Source organism: Athene noctua, chromosome 4 (genome assembly GCF_965140245.1).
Source record: "Athene noctua chromosome 4, bAthNoc1.hap1.1, whole genome shotgun sequence".
Lineage (NCBI taxonomy): Eukaryota > Metazoa > Chordata > Aves > Strigiformes > Strigidae > Athene > Athene noctua.
The window spans coordinates 74,562,802-74,584,053 of NC_134040.1; the positions used below are offsets into that span (position 1 = coordinate 74,562,802).

The window sequence follows — 21,252 nt, forward strand, 5'->3', positions numbered from 1 at the left end:
TTAGTGGCATTTTTAGTGTTAATGCAAATCAAGGCTGAATACAGAGAAGAACTGAAAGTGGTATGCTAAGGTTGAAGATGATTGATATAGAGGAAATTTTCTGGTTTTAAACTTTAAACAAATTTCAAAGTAATGCACTGAAGCTGCACGTTCTGCAAGGTTCTATTGCAGCATAGTTCTTGAATAGAAGTTGACAGAAAAAGAAGAATAGAGGCATAAATAAAAACATAACTTTGAGTGTGCAGGATGACAGTTTCTTCCAGGCAGTGATGATAGTTTTTAGGAGGACAGGCAAGTTTGAACTGGACAGCAGCATAGGATATCCTCCCTTTACCCTCCTCTCTGTTTTTATAGTAGCTGAATTGGGTAGTGGCATGGAAGGCAGATGACTGTTCTGAAACACCCTGTTTATCAGGTGATCTGGGCTTCTCCTATTTCCAGCCTCACAGGAGGGGTTGTTTTCTGTGGGTATACCCACTATACATTTTAGAACTGAATTCATTACATAGTTGGGGATGCCTTTCTTGAGTATAAAGCACTATTAAAAATAGTTACTGTATGTTAATTTTTACATGATACCTGTAAGTAGATAGGTATCATTTTCTGTTTGTTTTTACAGGAGAGGAAAAGGTACCTGTATTGTAAACTTGACTAGGTCTGGCTTAGTCTAATAAAGTTACTGAATGCTACATTGTAGTCTCCTGTATCCTTTCACATTTTTTGAGAATTAGGCTTAGATATACACACACGCTATAAACCAAAAGTATATTCTCTTCTAAGGGGCATAACTTTAATAATTCACTCAGCAGACATGTGCTGTGTTTTTCCTTTTCAGCTGGGATCACAGCTTTTCTTCAGAGCTATTCAAGGGCTGAGTTAGGTGTATAAAATAACTATGACACTGATAGTCTCTAGAAGAATTTACCAGATTTTTTACTAATGATTAGACTCAGTACTTGGGTTTCAGATGAGTTGTAGCTCAAGATGCAATTTTCTCATGTGTGAGCGACTGGAAAACAAGCACGGACTGGAATAGCTCTGAACACTTTGCTGCAGCTGTACTGTTTCACTATAATAATTCCTTAAACTGCTTTAGGCTATCACTTGGTAAACATAATTAACTTAATTTCAATAATTCAAATTGCATTCTAGATGAAAAATGGCTAAGAGAGTAGGATCTTGCTCTGCTTCTTTCTTCCCAGAGAGAAGCATGAACTAGTACGGGCTGCAAAGCATGCCAAGCTGCCTGAAGAGATCTCCAGTTGTTAGAAGAGCTGCAAAACACAATCTTAATCGCAATAGAGCTGTTGATGGCTTTTTGCTTTTTCAGCCACAAGAAAAGTGTGCTGACAGCACAGATACAGGATTTTCTCCTTCTCCACCTGCTTTCAGACTGCACACTTCCCATCTGAATTTCCACCAATTAGACTGGTGTTGAGGGACACAGATGCTGCACTGAGTAGATGTTTGCTTACACTCAGTATGGCTGTCCTTATTTCTTAGCTGCTGCCTTCTCCAGCGGTACAAAATTAAAATGGAGCGTAGCAGTTGCAAACACTTCTAAAGGCTGGCTTGTAAAGAGCCCTGCCTGTCCTTCTTTATGAGAAATCCTCTTTGATCAGGAGGGAGTTACAGCTGCATAGAAGATTATATATGTTGTGCCTTACAGGGAAGAACAGTTGCAATGCTTGGAAAATGCTCTTTTCATTCTAATTCTCTGTATAAAGTCAGTTGGGAACAGTCTTTCTGCTGAATGACACTCTCCCTTCCTTCCTTAATCTCTCTGCAAACAGCAGGGTTTGACTGCGGAGAACTGTGCAGAGAGATGTGCTGAATTCTGCTCAGGCATTTTTTCCTTTGTCAAAGCACAAAGGGAACCGTAACAAGAAGATGACACCAAGCTAATTGAATGATAGTAGTTCTCATATTTTCAATTGAGACCTCTGTATTAGTGCATGTTGGAGTCCAAGAAGTGTTGCAGCAGCTTCTACCACAGTGTCAGTGAGGCCACAATGCTCTATGTGGGGCTTTTTCCCCCCAGTTTTTTGACAGAAGTTTATTTTGCCATGAGTGCTAGCTGTGTGGAAGATACAGCTGTTCTGGAAAGGCAATGAGAATAACACCAGATTTTTCTGAAGCTCCCTACAAGTGCAGTTGTGTACATACGTCTTCAACACTACTTGTTATGTATTTAGGTATCAGCTTTATTTTATTCTGAAGCATAGAGGTCAATATCTCAGCTGGTGCAGCTTGCTTCTGTAGCCATACACTTGTAAAGAGTGACTGTGAAGTAAATACCAGTGTTCCTAATAGCGTTTAAGGGTTTGTCTACCTTTTCCATTTACTTATTTTTTCTTTATTGTTAACTACATTTCCCACTGATGCAGCATTTTTATTAACTTGTTTAACACTGCTTGCAGTGAGGACACCGAAGCATTAATCAGTGCTTGTGTTAGAGCTGAGAGCTCCACCTTAGTAGGATTACAGTGCAGGGGACTCAGAGGCAGCTTCTTTAGGAAGGACTTCTGGTGCCAGTTTTCTAGTTCTCAAACTGACATTCATGAGTTGAGGGGAAAAAAACCTGTTCTCCATTTTCCCTCCTTGTAATCTGAAATGCTCGAGATATTTTGGAGAAAGAACATGTTTTTAAAAAGCATTGATTCACACTTTAATCATGCACTGAGACGTGAGAGAAGAACCCAAGCAAGGGGAGACCAGATTGGTGGTTGTAATATTTTGAAAAGTAAAATAAACAATTTTAAACAAAATCAGAATGCTGTAAGGCTGTTAATAGTTATCATAAATACACATTCCAAGTGAATGAAATTTAACACTGGTCAGACAGTATTTCTAACTGTAAAAGTATCAGGATTTTATTCACTACTGTCATGCAGGCTTTGTAGTATGGGAAGGAGGGAAAATTCAGTTTTCCTGTGGGAAGTAGCACTTGCTGCTAACCCTGGCATGGTTTCAGATAATGGACTGCAAAGTCTTGAGACTTGTACTGTAGAAAAGCTGTACACAATCAATATGACAGGTTTTTACAGCTCCCTGTGAGCCTTATATAGTTGAACATTTGATAACTAAAACATTCGGCTTCATCGGCAGGAGAGCTGGAAATAACTTCAGGTTTTAAATCTTTGAAACATTCCTGACAGTCCTTCTGTAACATGTACTTGGAATTTGCAGAATAAATAATGATGTGGTATAAAGATTTTCTTAGTACCACTTCAGTATGACCTCATAACTCTGTTGATTTTATCCTATAAAAATGTATATCACTGTTATATCATATATTCTATATAGATTACATGGCATGTTATTCTGTACAGCGTATGTGCTAAAATTGTTCTTTCTCTAGTTTGATATTTATGTATCCTTGAAGTTTTCCTAAAACACAAGGATTTACAAAAGAAGTTGTAAATTTGTGTGGGATAGGAGAAGAGGATACGTAAAACTTTTAGTGGAGAAAACTTACTCCTTTATTAAGGTGAAGAGGATGAATAATAAGAGTATTAAAATATAGTCATTTCAGAAGATTTTCTTTCGTAGAATTGCTGAATTTTCAAGTTTTGGAAACTTCGCTTCCAAAACCCACCATTTCCATTTCAATTATTAATATGTAGCTTTTGTTTAAACTAGAGTGGTTTTAATACTGGTGGCAAGAATATAAAACATACTGAAACATAAGTTGCAACAAGCTCCAACTTCAATCCTTTTCATTCAGGGTGCGGAAAATGTTCCTGCTGAAGCGACCTGATGGCTTGTTGCTGCTGGAAGGGACGTCCTGCATGTCCCCTCTCCTGTTAGATCATCACAGGCATGGCATCTAGCAGCCTTTCAGAGCTTGTGCAAACCAGTGCATGGATGCCTTGGCTATAGCTTAGGTGGCTTATTTTGGTTCCCGACTGAGAGAAACTGAAGCTGTAGGCAATTCTTTTGAGCTTTTCAGTACCAAAATAGATTTTAAATGAACACCAGTAGTTAAATCTGCATAGCCTCAAAGGGCAAATGCCTGACTGCCAGCCCTTCTGCTTTTGTGAGTTTACTCGAAAGAATCATCTGTGTAAAAGTATTATGCAACACTAGGATCCTTTTCTCAAATTGTGTGGTAGGAATGTGGTTTCCAGATTAGTTTGGCAAAGACCTATGTGCAAATACAAATCTGTAACCATTTAAGCATAGCCCATCGTGCTTCTTATGTGGTTACTCATCCCTTTACTGACAAAGTCCCTTTGGCTAAAGGTTTACTGCCTCATCAGTATGAGCCACTGCTTATTTGCTGCAATTCTGGCCCTCCCAATATTATTAATTTCATTAGAAGATTAGCATAAGACCACCCCAGCCCCAAGAGGGAACACGTCTAGATGAGGGAGGGCAATAATTTTGAGTATGGTGTTTCTCTTTCAGTTTTCCATATTTAATAGACTGACAGAAAATCTTGTGAGGCAGAAAGTGAGTGAAGAGAAATGTTTAACTGAAAAGTGGTACCTTCAACTATACACGTGACATTATCTGATGAGGAAAGACCATGAAGTGTAGAAGCTCCTCTGCCTGGTTGAAATACAGGCAAAGACCTGAAAGGCAAAGACCTGAAAGCCACTAAGTGATACATTGAAGTGACTGGGAATTGTCCAGCCTTATGGTGTGGCCAACCACTTCAGCTGCTTTTTCTTCAGGTGTGCCAGAGACAGACCTTTGCCATGAATCCAGAGAGCTGCAAGTCTTGATCTCTTCAGGTGTAGTGTTTGTGAGTGGTAGTACAAGCAGTTGAATTTAAGATTCTCTTAAATGTTTGTAGATATTTTTAAGTAGAGTTGGATTTAGGTCGTATTAATAAGAGCATAAATTTTTTTATTGTTATACCTCACCAAAATAATTTTTTTCTTTGTTATTTGATAGCACACTTGAAAGAGAGGCTGGATGAGTATATTAAGCAGTGGAACGGCCTTGTGAAGGTATTCCGAAATGAGCGGAGAGAAGGTTTAATCCAAGCTAGGAGCATTGGTGCCCAGAAGGCTAAACTCGGACAGGTAAGAGCCAGTTCACACACAAGTCTTTCTTTTTTGGGATCAGAGGTGGTGGTGGTTCTATATTCAAATAAATGTATAGAAAAGTAGTATTACTGTAAATCAGAAATTACTGTAAATCAGTATTATTGATATTGTTTTTAAGAGATTAACCACTCATTTAAGCTTCATTTTTTGTTTATAATATGAAAGTATTTCAGTGTAAATAAGCTTAATTAAATGATCTCATGTGCAGAAATATAAATGACTTTTTTTTTTTTTTTTTTTTTGTGTGTTAAGGTTTTGGTTTACCTTGATGCCCATTGTGAGGTGGGAATTAATTGGTATGCGCCACTTATAGCTCCAATATCTAAGGACAGGTAATGTTCTCCCCTTATTTCCAGTGTCTGGCTTCTTAAGAAGAAAAGTCACAGTAACAATCTTCACTTTTCAAAGTATAGTCAATATGTTTTATATTTATATCAGTATATATCAAACTATGTAAATATTTGCTGTATGATGACTTTATTATCGCTCAGCATAAAAGCTATGTAAGGAGGAAGGAAAATAGTCAGACAAATAAATCTCCAGATAGTTTATTTTAATAGGCATACTGAATATTTTGCTTAGTATAGATTAAGTATATGACAACTCTTGTCTTCTGCAACAACTGCTACAACTGAGGGACTGTTACAAAAATGTTGTATTCGGGCTGAATAAGGAGCCTGATTAAACAAAATAACTAAACAAAACCCTGATTTTTTGGTAGAGGAAAAGTATCAGTAAATGCTTTGATTTAACGGGGACATAAGCCCCTGTGATCTGAAGAGGTTTATATAACTTTCTCATCTTTGGTCTTGCAATATGGTCCTACTTGTTTCCTCTGAAGCACTTTGGAGTGTTGTCTCTAGCGAACCGAGGCAGGGCTTGAGCCTGTCTCTGCCGCGAGCCCAGGCGCTTGACAGGAGTTGGTGGTGGAAACGCCTTTCCTGTGTGGGGCGGGATCTGCAAGAGGTGACAGAGGAGGGAGATCCCCAGTGGCTTCATTTCTTCTAGCTGCTGAAATGTTGTTGTTGCTGTGCGCTACTATGCTCTTAGCTTGTGTGGTCAGGGGGTATGTGTGTTTAGAAAACCATGTGCTTGTTTAAACTCTTTAATCCCATAAAATAACTGCTTAATCCTAAAAAGTATTTGTTAACCTGTCATACTATCAGAACTTCCTTGAAGAGGTGGATGTTGTATATTTTAAAGGCTGTAACTCAGCTTCAAGACTATATTTGGGCCAAGATACTAAAGAGAAGATGGAAGGAAATACTTGTGTGCTTCCATCGAGTGTGTGTTACTCTTTTACACAAGAAAGGCTGGTGAGAACAGGCAGCTTTAAAGGCATCCTCCAGCATGGCCTGCAGAAGCAGGAGGACCAGCAATGCCAAGGTGCATGGTGCCAGAGGGGCAGTGCTCAGCTGCCTCCTTCCAAGCCCTGGCCCCTGGGTGCAGCATGCTGCCACTTCTGCCTCAAAGAAGAGCACAGTGTTAGTGTTTCTCCCTCCACCCCACCTCACTCCCCCCGGCCTTATTTTTCTGTCTTATAGGATTTGACTTTAAAAGATGGGAAATGCTTCAAGTTTGGTCACCAGGAAACTCATTTGGAAAATTTGGGGAGAATAACAACATAATGTCTTTTCCCTGGTGAACATTGTATGTGATAGATCACAGTGGAGAGCATATTGCAAATCAAGCAGGAAAAGTTCTGTTGGAGGCTGCCTGTAGAAGAGTGCCAGTAACATTTTTTTTATCCGAAGAGGTTGGATTTGCAGAGCAGTTTAATAGGACAGAATAGTGAAAATCCATGTTTACACTAGAAAAAGCTAAGAGCTTATCATACTTGTTGACAGCTAAGATCTGATATGAATAGAAATCATGGGAAATAATACTGTGAGAACTCTTGCCCTCTAAAAGCTCTTCTGTTGCCTCCAGCAGTGCTTTATTAGAAGACCAGTGTCAAAAAGTACACATAAAGAAAAGAGTACCAATAAACAAGTTGATATATTAGCCTTTCAGACCTAACTTTTCTGCTTTCAGAACGTCTTAAAACATAAAGGACTCTCTTTCTTCTTCTAATGAGGCTTCATTTTTTAATGACATGTTGACAAGTGACTTTTCATATAAAGTGTTCTATAAGCTTAATAATTAACGGTGTAAATTTCAGATTAGACAGATTACTCTTCTGAAATTGTATTTTGCTCTTTCTTTCCCTTCTATAAATGTTTCAGAACTACATGTACTGTACCTCTAATAGATTACATAGATGGGAATGATTATTCCATTGAGCCACAACAAGGTGGGGATGAAGATGGTTTTGCCAGAGGGGCCTGGGACTGGAGTTTGCTATGGAAACGAATTCCGTTAAGCCACAAGGAAAAGTCCAAACGAAAACATAAAACTGAGCCTTATCGGTAAAGAGAGCTGTTTACTGTGAATCATAATGAATAATTGTCTAAACCCTTTCGTTTTTCCCTCCCCCCCTCTTTTCCCATGACCTACGGTTGGTGCACGTGTGCCATGCGGGTCCTTGCACATAACTGCATCTTCCCTGCCACCATCCGCCACCCTGCAGAACCACATGCACTGTGCCGCTTATAGATGTCATAGATGGCAACACTTATAAGATTGTGCCGCAAGGGGGTGGTGACGAAGATGGGTTTGCTAGAGGAGCGTGGGATTGGAGTATGCTATGGAAGAGGGTTCCCTTGACCAAGCGAGAGAAGGAAAGCAGAAAGACAAAAACTGAACCGTATCGGTAATCACTAAATCACTTACCCGTTTCTTTTTTTTTCTGAAGTCAGTATTGATCCACTAAAACTTGCATGTACCTCTAGCCTGAAAATTTTCATATTTCTAACCACACCAGCTGCTTTGTTTAATCAGACCTGTTTGCTACAACTGACTGTTTGTTCAAAATACCTTTGCTACCTTGTCTTGCCACTCCATTCCTGCTCTTCTGTGGTTAATAGGTTGCATATTAGAATGACGGGGTTTTGTTTGGCAAAATAAAATACTGTATGATTTTGTTTCCAGGGGAAACTTTATTTAGCTATGATAGTTTTTAAAAGTAGTGTTGGAAACCACAGTGATTATTTAACCATTTGATTTGAAATAACAAGCATGCTGTATTCATAGTAGCCAGTAATGCATAAAATCTGTAGCCTGCTGTCATAGTTTGATGCATGCATACAGCTTGTGTATTATGCATGTGCATCAAGAAAAATCCCTTTTGCCATGTTTCTCCCACTTGCTTCATAACAGATCACATCTGACCAAGAAGCATAGTGTTTTAAGAATCCTGGCTAGATATTTTCTAATGTCTTAGTATGTTTGGGGATTTTAATTTAATATGCATATAACATTAAAAAAACACCACCTTATTTTCTGGAAAAACTCCCAATAACTTTCACAGAAGTCCCAACTTTTTCTTATGCTTTGTAAGGGGGTATGTTTTCTTCCCAGCAAACAGAAACTGACTAGAAACCCTAGCTTAGAAACTAGGGTTTCTGGATGGATTTTCAAGACTGGGAGACTGTGGTTCTGTTGTTTTTCATTACTTTCCCCTTCACACTTAACTAACCGTGTTACTGCATTTGAAAGCAGTCCTCACATCTTCAGAATTTAATGTCTTCTATTGCTTGTATATATGATTTAAACATTGTAAGAACTGATGTTGGTGATTCCCTATCCTCACCCGTGATTGTTCTCTACTAAAATGGCAACACATGCAAGGTTTTGAAGCTTTGATCTGTTTTGTATATAGTATAAATAATACCATTTTCTGACAAGGCTGTCCACATTGGAACTTTAATATTCGCTTAGGGGGATAAACTGTTTCAAACATCACTGTTGTGTTCTACGTTTACCATCCAAACAGATCTTTAAACTGTTACCAGAAACACAGAACACATGTTCTCAGAATGGTTTTAAAGATGACTTTATTTTTAATAATACCTTCAGAGTTACAATGCTTCTTTTAAAGAGAGACATTCCCTGCATCTGTTTTTGTCCAGGCTGTATGCATTTTGTTGCAGCAGTACCAAGGCAAGTAAGACCAAGTAAAAGTCTTTATGAAATCATAGCCAGGATTGCTTAGTTTAAAAAGAAGACAAACAAACAAAACCCTTAACAGCTTAAAGCACAGAAAGAAACTTTTTGTAATGAATTGCCCCAGGACTGAATCCTTCTTTCAGTAATATTATGCTTACCTCTTCATATCCTATAAAATAAACTACTGAGCTTATGCGGATTTTGCTGTGTTCTTTAACACACTTGACAGCATGTTGGAGGCCAAGACTGAAACTTCAGCATCTGAGGCCTCTGCACTTGTCAAGTCTTCATGGTGCTGAGGAAGACTAAAAATGCAGGAAAGCCATGGGGCTGTGCTACACAATGTGCTTCTCCCTGCTGTGCTCGCTGGCTTCCCACCCTTTGAACCTTGGTGTTGCAAAATCAGTGTTGGAGGAAAATACAGTAGGCAGACAAGTAGAAGGGGATGTTTAGGAGTAACTAAGCACCTGATCAGGTGATTTGGAGAACAACTAAACTGATAACCATTATACTTAACTCATCTGATAGACCCAGCAGCTCTGTTTTTGTTGTTCCCCTGCCCCTGCTATGCAGAGGGGGTATGTTACCCTACAGGATACTTTTTCTTAAGCAGTTTTCTTCCAGACATTTGTGTAAAGAAGGGAAATATGTAATCATTGCTGTTGAAAGGAGAACCACTAAGTTAAAAATCTAATGGAATGAAGAGACAATAGTCTTAGAAATGACCCATCAATAATTTGGTCATGAAGGAATATTTCACTTGTGTTTTACTTGGCTCACCAGAGTTACCTGGACTCTTGGATCCTCTTCATTTCAGTGCTACAGATCATCAAAGTCAGAAAGAATTCACTTTTTCCTTACCAGTTTGATTTTCTTTTTAAACTGCCAACTTCAACTTGTAGGGACTTCAGCTTGTATCTATTAGGGGTTTTATATATTTATTGATCTGCAGGTGAAAAATGCTTGGTATGTGCACTGGAAATGGCTTAACATATCTTAATTTCTATTTCAGTGTGAGCAAGCTACCAAATACAATTTTGGTTAGAACCATTCTGCAAAAATGCTCTGATCCAAACCACAATGTCTTTTTGACACATTAAAACTTGCTAATTGAACTTTGGCCTACATGGAGGGATTTACAAAGCCATTTAAAAAAAAAACCAAACAAACCACACAAAATGGAAACCTTATACAACTTGATCCAGGCCCTCTTAAAAATTTCACTGAGTACAATGAAAAGTGACTCATATGGCAGTGGTAGAAAATGAGCCAGAGGGAGATGAGTGAAAGGTGTCATTTAGCTGGAAAACCTGTTTCTTAAAGGACAACAAGTTTCAATGTGACAGCTCCTCAGAATGTAAACAAGTCTGCTATGCAGTCTCATCTGTTATCTGAAAACCTGATTCTTACTCGCTGAACAGATAATCATGTACAAAATTTTGTATAATTAAATTCAAAACCAAAACAAAAAAAATTTAAAACCCAACATAATAGAAACTGTGGCTTCACTAGAAATTATACAGATGTCGCTTCAGAAAACTACTGGAAGAGGATGACAAAGCTTCATGATTTTTCAGTGTACTGCCATTTATCTAATCTTTATTATATCTTAACAGTGATTTGCTTCCTTAATTAATGCTTCTTCCAAGTGTTATCATATCCTTTAGGCAGAAGGAGTTACACTGTCTTCCTCTTTCAGGTCCCCTGCAATGGCTGGTGGATTGTTTGCCATTGAACGTGATTTCTTCTTTGAACTTGGTCTCTATGATCCAGGCCTTCAGATCTGGGGTGGTGAAAATTTTGAAATTTCTTACAAGGTAACACCAAAAATTGAATAACTCAGTTTAGTAGATCTTCTTTTTTCTGTAAATACTTCTGTTTGGTGTTCAGACAGATCTGTCTCCAATTTGCACCACCTCTGCCTCATGAAGCCCAGAAGGTTTTGTTGTGAGGAGATGTGGCAGAGATGCGTGTCCTCAGTGTTTCCGTGTGGGCTTTGGGGCAGAAGTGTTGAGAGTGGTGGCCTAGTGCTGAGACCCAAATGCTGAGTAATCTAGATTTTGTTAATGGTTTAGAATTGCACCCTCCCCTAAATACCTAACCTGAAACTAGAGTAGCAGATTTGGTGGGGGGGAACTGAGCTGTCATGGTGAGTATGAAAAAGTGTTGTTTCTAATGGAAGTGATTATGGAGAATAAGTAGCACTCAGTTTATGCATAGATGTCTGTAAAGTATATAACGATGCAACAAAAAGTAATCTGCCCTGGTTTCCTTCCTCCTACTATTTTTATGGGTGAAAAATGTTCTCAATATACTTTTCAAAATTTCAAGAACTTCTTTACAACAGAAGTCTTCATAATTGAAAAGCTAACTGCATAATTCATAATCACTGCAGAAGATTTTATTTTCACTCTTAGGCATATGCATGCTCTTCAGTTAGCAGGAAACGTAAGATGATAATCATTAGCTTCTTGTAACTTCAGTATTCATAATGACAGAAGTGGCAGACAGCAGGAATCTGTCCCAATTAACAAACAAAAGTGGAGACATCTAATATCCTCAGCAGTGATCTGCAAAATCGTAGCTGAATTTTACTCCTGTAGCTACTCTTGTTCTTATGATTTTGAGGAAAGCTCTGAGTGCACTTGCTCAGCTGTAAATCCATATGCAAAAGGTAGTTACTGAGGGTGTTACACGTACCGGGTCTTTATCTTTCTAATTCTCCATCTTGCTTAGAGCTAAATCATGATTGAAATTACATACGGTAGTTTTGTAATTGAAGTGCTGATTATGTTGAGACCTCCAAATTGGCTTCATGTAGATCACAACCCATCTTCAGAAGAACTAAATAACATTTTTCAGTCTTGCATGCTGACTCCTAGATAGCAAATATAATGGCCTTGCATATCTGAGGGATTTTTGATGAAACTTAAGAAAATCAATATAATGCAATGACGAAAGTAAACTGTTCTGCCCATCTTTCCTAATACTGTGAAGTCATAATCTGGAATTTGGACTGATTTGGAACATCCTCAAAGTTAGCTGGATTTTGGATTTGATGCTGCATTTCAAACTTGTCAAAGCTATGAGCAACTAAATTTAGATTTAGGTATGGGGTTTTTTTCCTCATAAATGTGTGGGAGGGAGGGAATTTCAGAATGCTAATATTTTTTTTCCCCATTTTTTGTTTCCAGCTACTATAATTAAAGAAAAATCTGTGTGTACTTGGAACAATGGGTTACCAAAGACATCCTTATCTCCTACTAGTCTTTGTTAAGAAAAAATTAAATGTGATGGGTGTCTAACCAAAACCCATCTTAGCAATGGTATGTGCATTGCTTTAATAAAATCAAAATACTATTAATTCTGTCATAATAAAAATTACCCAGTTCCAGATTTTGTGCACTCATTCATGACTGTTGTTTTAAAATAGCAATGAAATAGATGGCAAACTGTTTTAAAAGCTTTTCTAAAAAGTAATTTAGTTGAGTAATTTCATGGCTGAGTTGAAGATGTACTCAATACAACCTATCATTTCAGAGACCTGTTATGTTCATGCTTACATCTGAAGCGAAAATATTTAATTATATCACACCGTTGATATAGTAAGAAAAGTAGTTGGCACTTCTTCCATAATTTATTATCTGTCTGTCTTAAATTTCTGTGCATATATATTAATAATAACTTTGTTTTAACTTGTAGATCTGGCAGTGTGGGGGAAAACTGTTGTTTGTTCCCTGTTCTCGTGTTGGACACATCTATCGTCTGCAGGGTTGGCAAGGAAATCCACCCCCTGTGTATGTTGGGTCTTCTCCCACATTAAAGGTACTGTTGTGCTGCAACCTTAAAGGTTTTTTTTGATTCTAGGTAACAACAGTTTTAGATAACTGTATTTAAATTATCAGTAGCAATTTAGAGAGCACTTCATCGAAAGTTATTTAGTGTCTAAAGCTAAGATGGTCATCCCCACAGGAGGGAAATCTTTGTGCCAATGCCACTGTTATTAAGAGTAGAGATTCCTAGAACCCATCTTCTTGCTCCACCCCTCCCTATCTTTGAGGTACAAATCACTTTTTCTGTTGCTTACTCTCAGCAGCCCAAGCCTTTGCTGCACTGTGCCCAGCTGAAGTACAAACAACTCTAGTAACTACAGGACACTCCTGGAGGATGATGGTCGTGGGTTTGAAATCACTCTTTGGCTTTATAGGGTGTGATCCTAGGCTGAGTTAGCGAATGCTGTAATCTAGCATCTCTCAGACCTTTGTGGCTGCATTTGTTAATTAAGAAGCAGTGAATGACACCTGGGAAAATGGTGTATTCTGCACTTAAAGGTTGCTAACTCCTCAAGCACCTTGCAGGTTCAGAAGTGTTGCTCAAGCCATAGTATTAGAAGTAGACATCACCTCAAGAGCGAGCTGGCTGTCTGTATCTGAAGAGAGAATTTTATTCGAGAAAAGTGGTTTCATATAAGTTTGCACCTACCAGAAGAGAGAACCCTCCTGTTAAGGTTTCCTGTTGCTTAGTTTAATCTTTCTCTTGTGCAAGGTAAATTGCATTCCCAAAGACCCAGTTCTTTGTAAAGTCCAATCCCAGAACCATCTTCCTAGATGTTACCTTTGACAGTGCCTATTGGTACATTTAGGGTATGGCTTGAGCCAAGCTAGCAGTTGGTTCTGTTGAAAAGGGAATGTCCCAGCCTAGCTTAATAGTAGAAAACTAAAAAGCCTCTATTAGTAATGTGAGTTGATTAATGTTTTGATCAAACAAGCACTAGGTACAAGGGAGAGTAGGGGGAGATGGACATACCTGGGAGTAGAGACAGATCAATGGGAGACAGGATAGCAAATGATAGCTCCATTGCTTAGTGCAGGCAAGATGTTTGTTTGCCTTGTCTGAAATTATAAAAAACATTTCACTCTTCTGAAAAGCTGATTAAAAAATATTTACTATATATCTAAACACCTTACCTGAGTCTGCTTGTCTGCTTACTGAATACAGAAAACCACAGCTGATCTTAAGTTGCTTCTTTGTACAAGGCAGGATGCAGGAATAGCTTTCTCCTTCTTCAGGCGCCCCCTTATCCCCATAGTAAATGTGCTTTTTTACAGCTTTGTTCAATTTATGTTGGATGTGGATTAAAGTAAAACTCACAACAATTTGTGCCTTTAGTCAGATCTATTAAGACTGTTTTAACACCAGGTCATTACTGCTAGAAGAATTGTACAAAGCGAGGTGTGCATCTCTAGAACATGTACAGGTAATACAGAGATAAGAGCCATCAAATAGACTGAGAAGAAAGGTGTGAGGGAGAGGCTTGTTCACCAGGCAAGCTATTCATTTTTTCCCTTTCTCCAATCAGCAATAAACTGCTTTACTTAAGAAGATAAAATCCCCTTAGTGTGTCATAACTGACCTGTTTGAGACTTAGTTTTTTCACCCTTAGTGGTCTAATGCCTATCATTCTCTGTATTAAAACTGTAGAAGGTGAATAGAAACTCTAAATTGCAGTTCCAGTACACAGCAAGAAATTGCAACATTTTATTGCACCTGTAACTGAAGAGTCTTTGTTTTCAAATAAATATTCTTTAAACAGAAAAAGAGTTTGTACTCTCATTAAGTAATCCATTTTATTTTGCTGGCTTCAGTCCTGAACTGTCATTTGAAAATAATATGCATGTGTAATTATACAAAACACAGCAGATTATACAAATGCTGAAGGTGACAAACTATTAGTTTATAATATATAATAATTTCATGCTGTCACTTTTGAAGAGGAGAAATCCTTAAATTTCTGGAATTAACATGCAGTTGCATCTGACCTGTTGTGTTTGGTTTGAGGTCACAGCAGTGTTGTTGTTCTTCACAGAACTATGTCAGAGTTGTAGAAGTGTGGTGGGATGAATACAAAGATTACTTTTATGCCAGTCGACCAGAGACAAAAGCACTACCCTATGGAGATATATCTGAGCTGAAAAAATTCCGTGAAGATCACAACTGCAAAAGTTTTAAATGGTTTATGGAAGAAATAGCATATGATATAACTTCATATTATCCCTTGCCACCTAAAAATGTGGACTGGGGAGAGGTAAGTACAGCACATAACCTGTGTTTATTTTAGGAGCTTTTTTTTCAATTGGGAATTCAAAAGGAAGCAGTTGTTACTTGACGTAAGTCTAAGAACAGGCTCTTTGGTTACTGCTACAGGAAAGTATGTAATACTAACCAGACAGATATGGACATATAACCCTAGGGGGAAAAAAAAAGTATATATTGTAAGAGGTGCAATTTTTTTTAATTAGCTCCATAGGTCCTTGAAGGATGATTTTATCTCTAGCCCTGTCTTCAGTTATGTCTAAAGCGCTTTTTTCCATAATTGGAATTTAAAGGTTTTTTAACAGAAAAATTGCAAATCTGTGTGTGTAAGAGTGTTGGCAAAGATTAATAGGTGAAAATCTTTTTCTGTGAAGGCCTAGAGAATAGATCATGTTAGATCAAATAGATAAATCCAGGTGGAGTACATTCTGCCTACATTTACTGGCCTGGGATGTATTCATACACTTACAGCCTCAGTAAATACCTCATATGCATGTAATAATTTGCTATGATTCCTTAACAGTCATTTCCAGCATTAGCATATATGAGTATGACTTTGCTAAATTAAGAATGTGGTTACAAATTTGGCATTTTCACATGGTTGACAGAGAGAGACAGCATGTTGCTGGGTGAGTGCAGGACACCTCACTGAACCCTGCCCGTTTTGTTCTGGCATTTAGCCCACACCTTGAGGAGCTCTTACTGCAAGTCTCTTCCCTGCTTTCATGGTTTTGGGGGGTTTCTGCCCTTTTCAGTTCATTCCAGCCTTGCCCTGTCTGTCCAGTTAATTTTACTTCTGCAGATTGTGGAGGCAAAATCGGAAGATCATCTCGCTAGCAGAGGACTCTTGTGTCCCAGCAAACTTAACAACCTTCTTTTCCAACGTATAATGGACCTGGTTTTGTAGCTTCGAAAGAGCATTAGAAAGTACAGATCTATACTGTTTCCTGTGGCCAAGAAAGTGTCATCTGTCATTTCTCTGAGGAATTAGTGATATAGAGCATGTGCACAGTGTAAGGGGTACAAATAATTGTGTATCTGAGGGACCAGGTGAACAATGCCACCTTCTTACCTGAAGGTTAGCACAAAGTATCAGTTACTACATTAGTGTTAGACCTCCTTTGAATCCATGTAAAGGGTTATGAAGGCATGTTATATATTACTGTTCACTGAGGTGAAAGTATCTGAAGAGAATAAAACAATAATGGCCACCTTGTGGGAAATCATCCCTGGTAAAAGCAAGCGGCTCTAGTGAAGCAACACAAAAGTTGGCAGTTCAGAGACTTCTCTGAAGTTTTCTTCGACACTTCTTCACTGGCTGCTAGTTATCCTACATCTGAGAAATTTCTGCCCCCCCCCATTTGTAACACCACACTCATTGCATTTTCAAACTGTCAAGAATGAAAGTGTGGGGTTCATCTTCCCTAATACTCTCTCTGAAAGTCAGGGCTAAGCTTAGTCCTTCAGACTTTCTGCTATCACGAAGAAGAAAGAGGCTCTGGCAAAGAAAATAGGTCTGGAAAGAATGTTATTTGTGTCATAAGGGCTTTGTAAAGCTGTTGGCCCTTCTTGAGAAGGGAATGGGATAACCTGCAGTTAAGGCATGCTTTCCGACAGGACTTTTCTTCTTTATCCTTATGCTTGTGCCTGCCCCTTATCAATTTTATCTCCTTTTTTTCTGTGTAATTGCTGCTGTAGAAGGTAGATCTGAGCAGCTAGGTCAGTGGGCTGTGCCTGGCTGCAGTTAATAACTGCCGTGCATTACTTCTCTGATTCCCATTTCTCTCATCCACAAGATGAGAGCAGCTTGGCTGAGCTCCTGCTTTATTTATGGAGACCTGAGAGACTGAATATGCTTGGATAGGAGGTTGAATAAGTTAAAATACTAGGAAGTTCTACATTTTGGAGTCATTAATTTGGAACTGAGCTTTGCAACTTCAGCTTTATCACTGTACTCTAACTCACATGAGAGCCTACAAGTTAGCATGGGCAGCTTGAAACTCCCATCTCCCAGAAAAGTTAAGACCAGTGTTTAAGTTTCATCTACACATTTGTCTCCTATCTCTCTGTCGGATATCTGTTTCTGGTTTGAAAGATAAGTGGGTATTTCTCTACTTTGAGAATAACTTAGAGTGTAAAACCTCTTTTCCAGATTAGAGGCTTTGAAACTGCTTACTGCATTGATAGTATGGGGCACACCAATGGTGGCTTCGTTGAGCTTGGGCCGTGCCACCGAATGGGAGGAAATCAGGTAAGAAGCTTGGAGGCAAGTCTGAAAGAGAATCACTTGTTGTGGATCATAACGGGCCAGTTTTCTGTTAAGCCTGTATGTAAAGCCACTTAGGTGCCAGCTACAAAGATGGGGGTTTTTCATAAGCATACTGACATCGCTAAAATATGGAAATCTGAAAATAAAATTTCAAGCAAATGAAGGCAAACTTCTAATCTCTTCTTTAGTGAAGAAGGAAGGAAGAACTGTGTTTTAAATCAACTATATCACTGCATTAGAATAGCTGCAGCTCTTAGCATTGCTGCTGATTGATCATTTATCTTCATTTAATAATTAATGCTTCAGGAAACAAACCCAGTACTCACTTTGGCTCAATTATGTCACAAAGTAGGTTTGCTCTAATGAAAGTATAAAGCAATTGTGGAGTAACTCATCTTCCACCACAGGAGACAAGAAATTGAATACGAATTTATCTCTACTTCATTTACAAATTAACTGGCAGAACATAATTACTAATAGATGGTTGCAATCCAAGCTGCTATCGTGTTTGACCTGTATTGTCACAAACCTGCCCACACTACCACATGAACACACTGTTCTGTATTTACATGTCCTTTTTCAGTTGGAAAACTTTTCAGAATTTAAAGTCCTTACTTATGCTGACATAGACTTGAAATATGCAGGTTTTGTCACATCAGTCCTGAAATCACATGCAGAATGATGCTTTTAAAAAACATAGTTGGGTTAGCTCTTAGTAGCCCCTGGAAATGTCTCTTTTATTTTGATACTTGATGAAAAAGTTCCTTTCTACTTCTGGATATGTTACCCCCAAAACCCCTGTAACAGTATTTCATAAGTAGCGGCTAGGGTAATCTCTCTGTATTAATTTGACTTTCTCAGTGGATAAAATGCCCAAGTTTTACTGTCTTCACATAAAGTTACTGTCCAGGACCAAGGACTTGCTACCAGACCTTTAGAAAGATAGTGGATTGTGTGGCCATCAAATCATACAAAGGCTTTTAATCAAACACTTTCAGAAGTCTCCCAAATGGGAATCCCATCATTTTTGTCTTACTAGGTAAGTTTCTTAGCCTTCTGAATTCTACAGGAAAGTTATCCATGAAATTGAGTGTTGTGATAGTAAAAGTGTGTTACATCATGTAAAATAAAGAACCCTCCTGAAATACAGGTGAAATAACACCAGAGAATGTTTTGAATGATACAATTTCACTGGTATTTTCACTGTTTCTAAAATAGTTATTATTTTGAGTCAACTGTTAAAAAGGTGGCTTTTTTTTTCTCTTAGCTTTTCCGAATCAATGAAGCTAATCAACTCATGCAGTACGATCAGTGCTTAACTAAAGGACCAGATGGATCCAAAATTATGATTACGCACTGTAATCAGAATGAATACAAGGATTGGCAATACTTCAAGGTATGCAACACATATATATATATATATATCAGAAAAGAAATTATCATTTGCATCCTGTTTTTTTGCAGCTGTTTTTTTTATTATTTTATGCATATCTGAAAATAAAGATCTACGACAAGGTTAACTGAACCAAGTAGAGTAAATTGTTAATTGCACATTCTTGGAAATCTGTGTTTGCCAGGAAAACTTCCTCCAGGGGAAGATGCTTTTCCTAGCGGTTCTAGTTGCTGTCTTCTGTAGCAGAATCTTTACGGAAAATCTCATGAGGCTACATGTGCTGCCATAGGTATGCTAGGAGTTAGGACTTGGCTTGGAGGGAGCAAAGAGGTTGTCCACTACCAGTGACAGAGTTTCTAAAAGCTTTAAGCACCATCACCCTCTCTGCTTGTATTCTTTCTATCAAGAGAGTTAATTTATGTAATGTATGCTGTGAGAAAATTACTTAAGTGCTGGGTTACATTTAGCAGCTAGGCTCAATATTAGATCTGATTTTGGGAGGTCTAAATTGAAGCGTTCTGTTTAAAGACAGAAGATCTTTTTAAGCCTACATAGGAATACATAAACGTGGTGTTACCATTCGCCATTTTATGTTGTCTTTGCCTTTTTCAGTATTTCTTTTTCCTGTTCATCAGCCATTCTCTAGTACCATGCTCTGTTGTGAATTCTGGGTGTGGTGCCATCATAATGCTATTGCAAAATCTGTGAATTTTTAATAAAGACTTGGAATGTTGGCTGATATATATGTGAGGGCTGCTACAGTCTCTTTAGCCACTACATATGTAAGTCCTTTAGTAATACTAGTTTTGAAAGTGTTACTTGAAAAAATGTCTAAGATTGTATTTCTGTTTGTCTCTTAAAAAATGAGACTGAATAGTCTAAGAGTGACCTTATCCTTGGATATAGCCACACATAACTTGGTTCAGTGTCTAAGAAACTATTAGGTGTCAATTTTTCTTCAGTCTATCTAGCATATTGCATATTTATTAATTCATTAGCTGGTTGTCTGAAAGATGTAGGCCTTGTTGAGTGCAGCAAAATCTGTTAGTTATCCTTTAAGCCACTCCACTTTTTCTGATACTTGCAGAGAGCTAGGAAATACCAAGCACCATAATGCCATTTCCACCCAGCCTTCTTGTGCCATGTAGACAGACAAAATTCTTTAAACCTGAAATTTAAAATCAATAAGCAGTGTTTTGGTGCTTGATGACTTTTGCTTTAATACTGGAACTAGCACTTGTTAACTCTCCAGCCATTCTGGTGTGTCCCAGCATGTTACTTGGCTCTTCTCTAAGCATTTCTTTTATGGAAGAAGATCCATTTCCTCCACAGTGGTACCAAGTTGTGTAATTGTTTGCTTATTACCGCAAGTTATAAGGAAGCACAGTAGGCACGGTCTGGGCTGTAGAACAAAACACTGACTGGCTTCCAGGGAAAAAAAAAGGAGCGGGGGGAGCAGTGAGAGCAAAGGACCACCGAGGGTGTGTAACCAAACAAATACTAGAAATTTGGCACTGCTGTGCAGTACAGAGGTACGACCGTTTCTTCTAACGAGGAGGGTGTAAGGAATGAAATGCTTATGAACTGCTGAAAAATGTTGTGGCCTCGTGTACATGAAAGCTGCCAGGAGATTTTATCTGGTTGGTTGTTTCTGGAATGAACATTTTTGTGCCAGTTTGGTGAGTATAACATCTGTGCTGCTTGAGCATTGAGCAGTAGCAGGGCTTTGGTGCCCATTAAGCAAACATCCAGAGCAGGGCTCGCTGTGTCCTGCCTACTGCTTTTGTTCGGATATCTGTTTACCTCCCCAAGTAGAGGACCTCCATGTCTGGTCACACGGCAGGAGCAGGTGTCAACTTGAACCAATGTTTGAACAGACACACGCGTGTGGGAGTGGTGGGGTGATAGAGAGGGTCCCCCCAGCTGGGGGATCTGGGCGCATGGAGCAGGGCTACAGAGCCCCAGCCCAGCCACTGTGTTGCAGGTTCGCCACTGCTCCATTGCTCTCCATGCAACCGGTCAGTGAGTCAGGGCTGCATCTGGCACCCGGGGTCAGCAAGCAGGAGAGAAGCCAGAGGCTATTTCACGAATGCATGAGATTCGGGCATTGCAGCACAGGAGGTCTGGAAGGAGCCAAACATACAAGTCTCAGCCTGTATGTGCTCAACACAATAGGTCTGCAGTTACTTAGGCAGCCTCCTGTTGCTCCAGAGGCCACGCTTGCTCTCATACCCTCTTCTTTTCCTTCTACTAGTCAAATAGGCAGCAAAGTTGCGTTTTTTTGCTAGTGTGGTTAACGTTGGTGTTGGGCTGCCCAGTGAGTTAGCTGTCCTCAAGAATTAAAACTTTTGGTTACAGGGTGGCTGAAAAGGCTGGAAGCATTTTAGACACAG

General features: G+C 38.8%; 1 protein-coding gene across 2 annotated transcripts in view; it reads left to right on the forward strand.

Annotated features, from left to right (window-relative positions):
- The window catches only part of GALNT7 (polypeptide N-acetylgalactosaminyltransferase 7), a 73,660-nt gene that overhangs the window by 49,824 nt on the left and 2,584 nt on the right, over positions 1–21,252 (forward strand). Inside the window, exons 4-11 of one of the 2 annotated variants that reach the window (XM_074905764.1) lie at positions 4,903–5,033; positions 5,310–5,389; positions 7,627–7,809; positions 10,804–10,921; positions 12,807–12,929; positions 14,971–15,189; positions 17,350–17,448; positions 18,734–18,862. In XM_074905764.1, coding sequence (XP_074761865.1) covers positions 4,903–5,033; positions 5,310–5,389; positions 7,627–7,809; positions 10,804–10,921; positions 12,807–12,929; positions 14,971–15,189; positions 17,350–17,448; positions 18,734–18,862 — 1,082 coding nt within the window. Of the gene's footprint in view, positions 1–4,902; positions 5,034–5,309; positions 5,390–7,282; positions 7,466–7,626; positions 7,810–10,803; positions 10,922–12,806; positions 12,930–14,970; positions 15,190–17,349; positions 17,449–18,733; positions 18,863–21,252 lie in introns of both variants that reach the window. The other variant, XM_074905762.1, reaches the window with a different exon arrangement.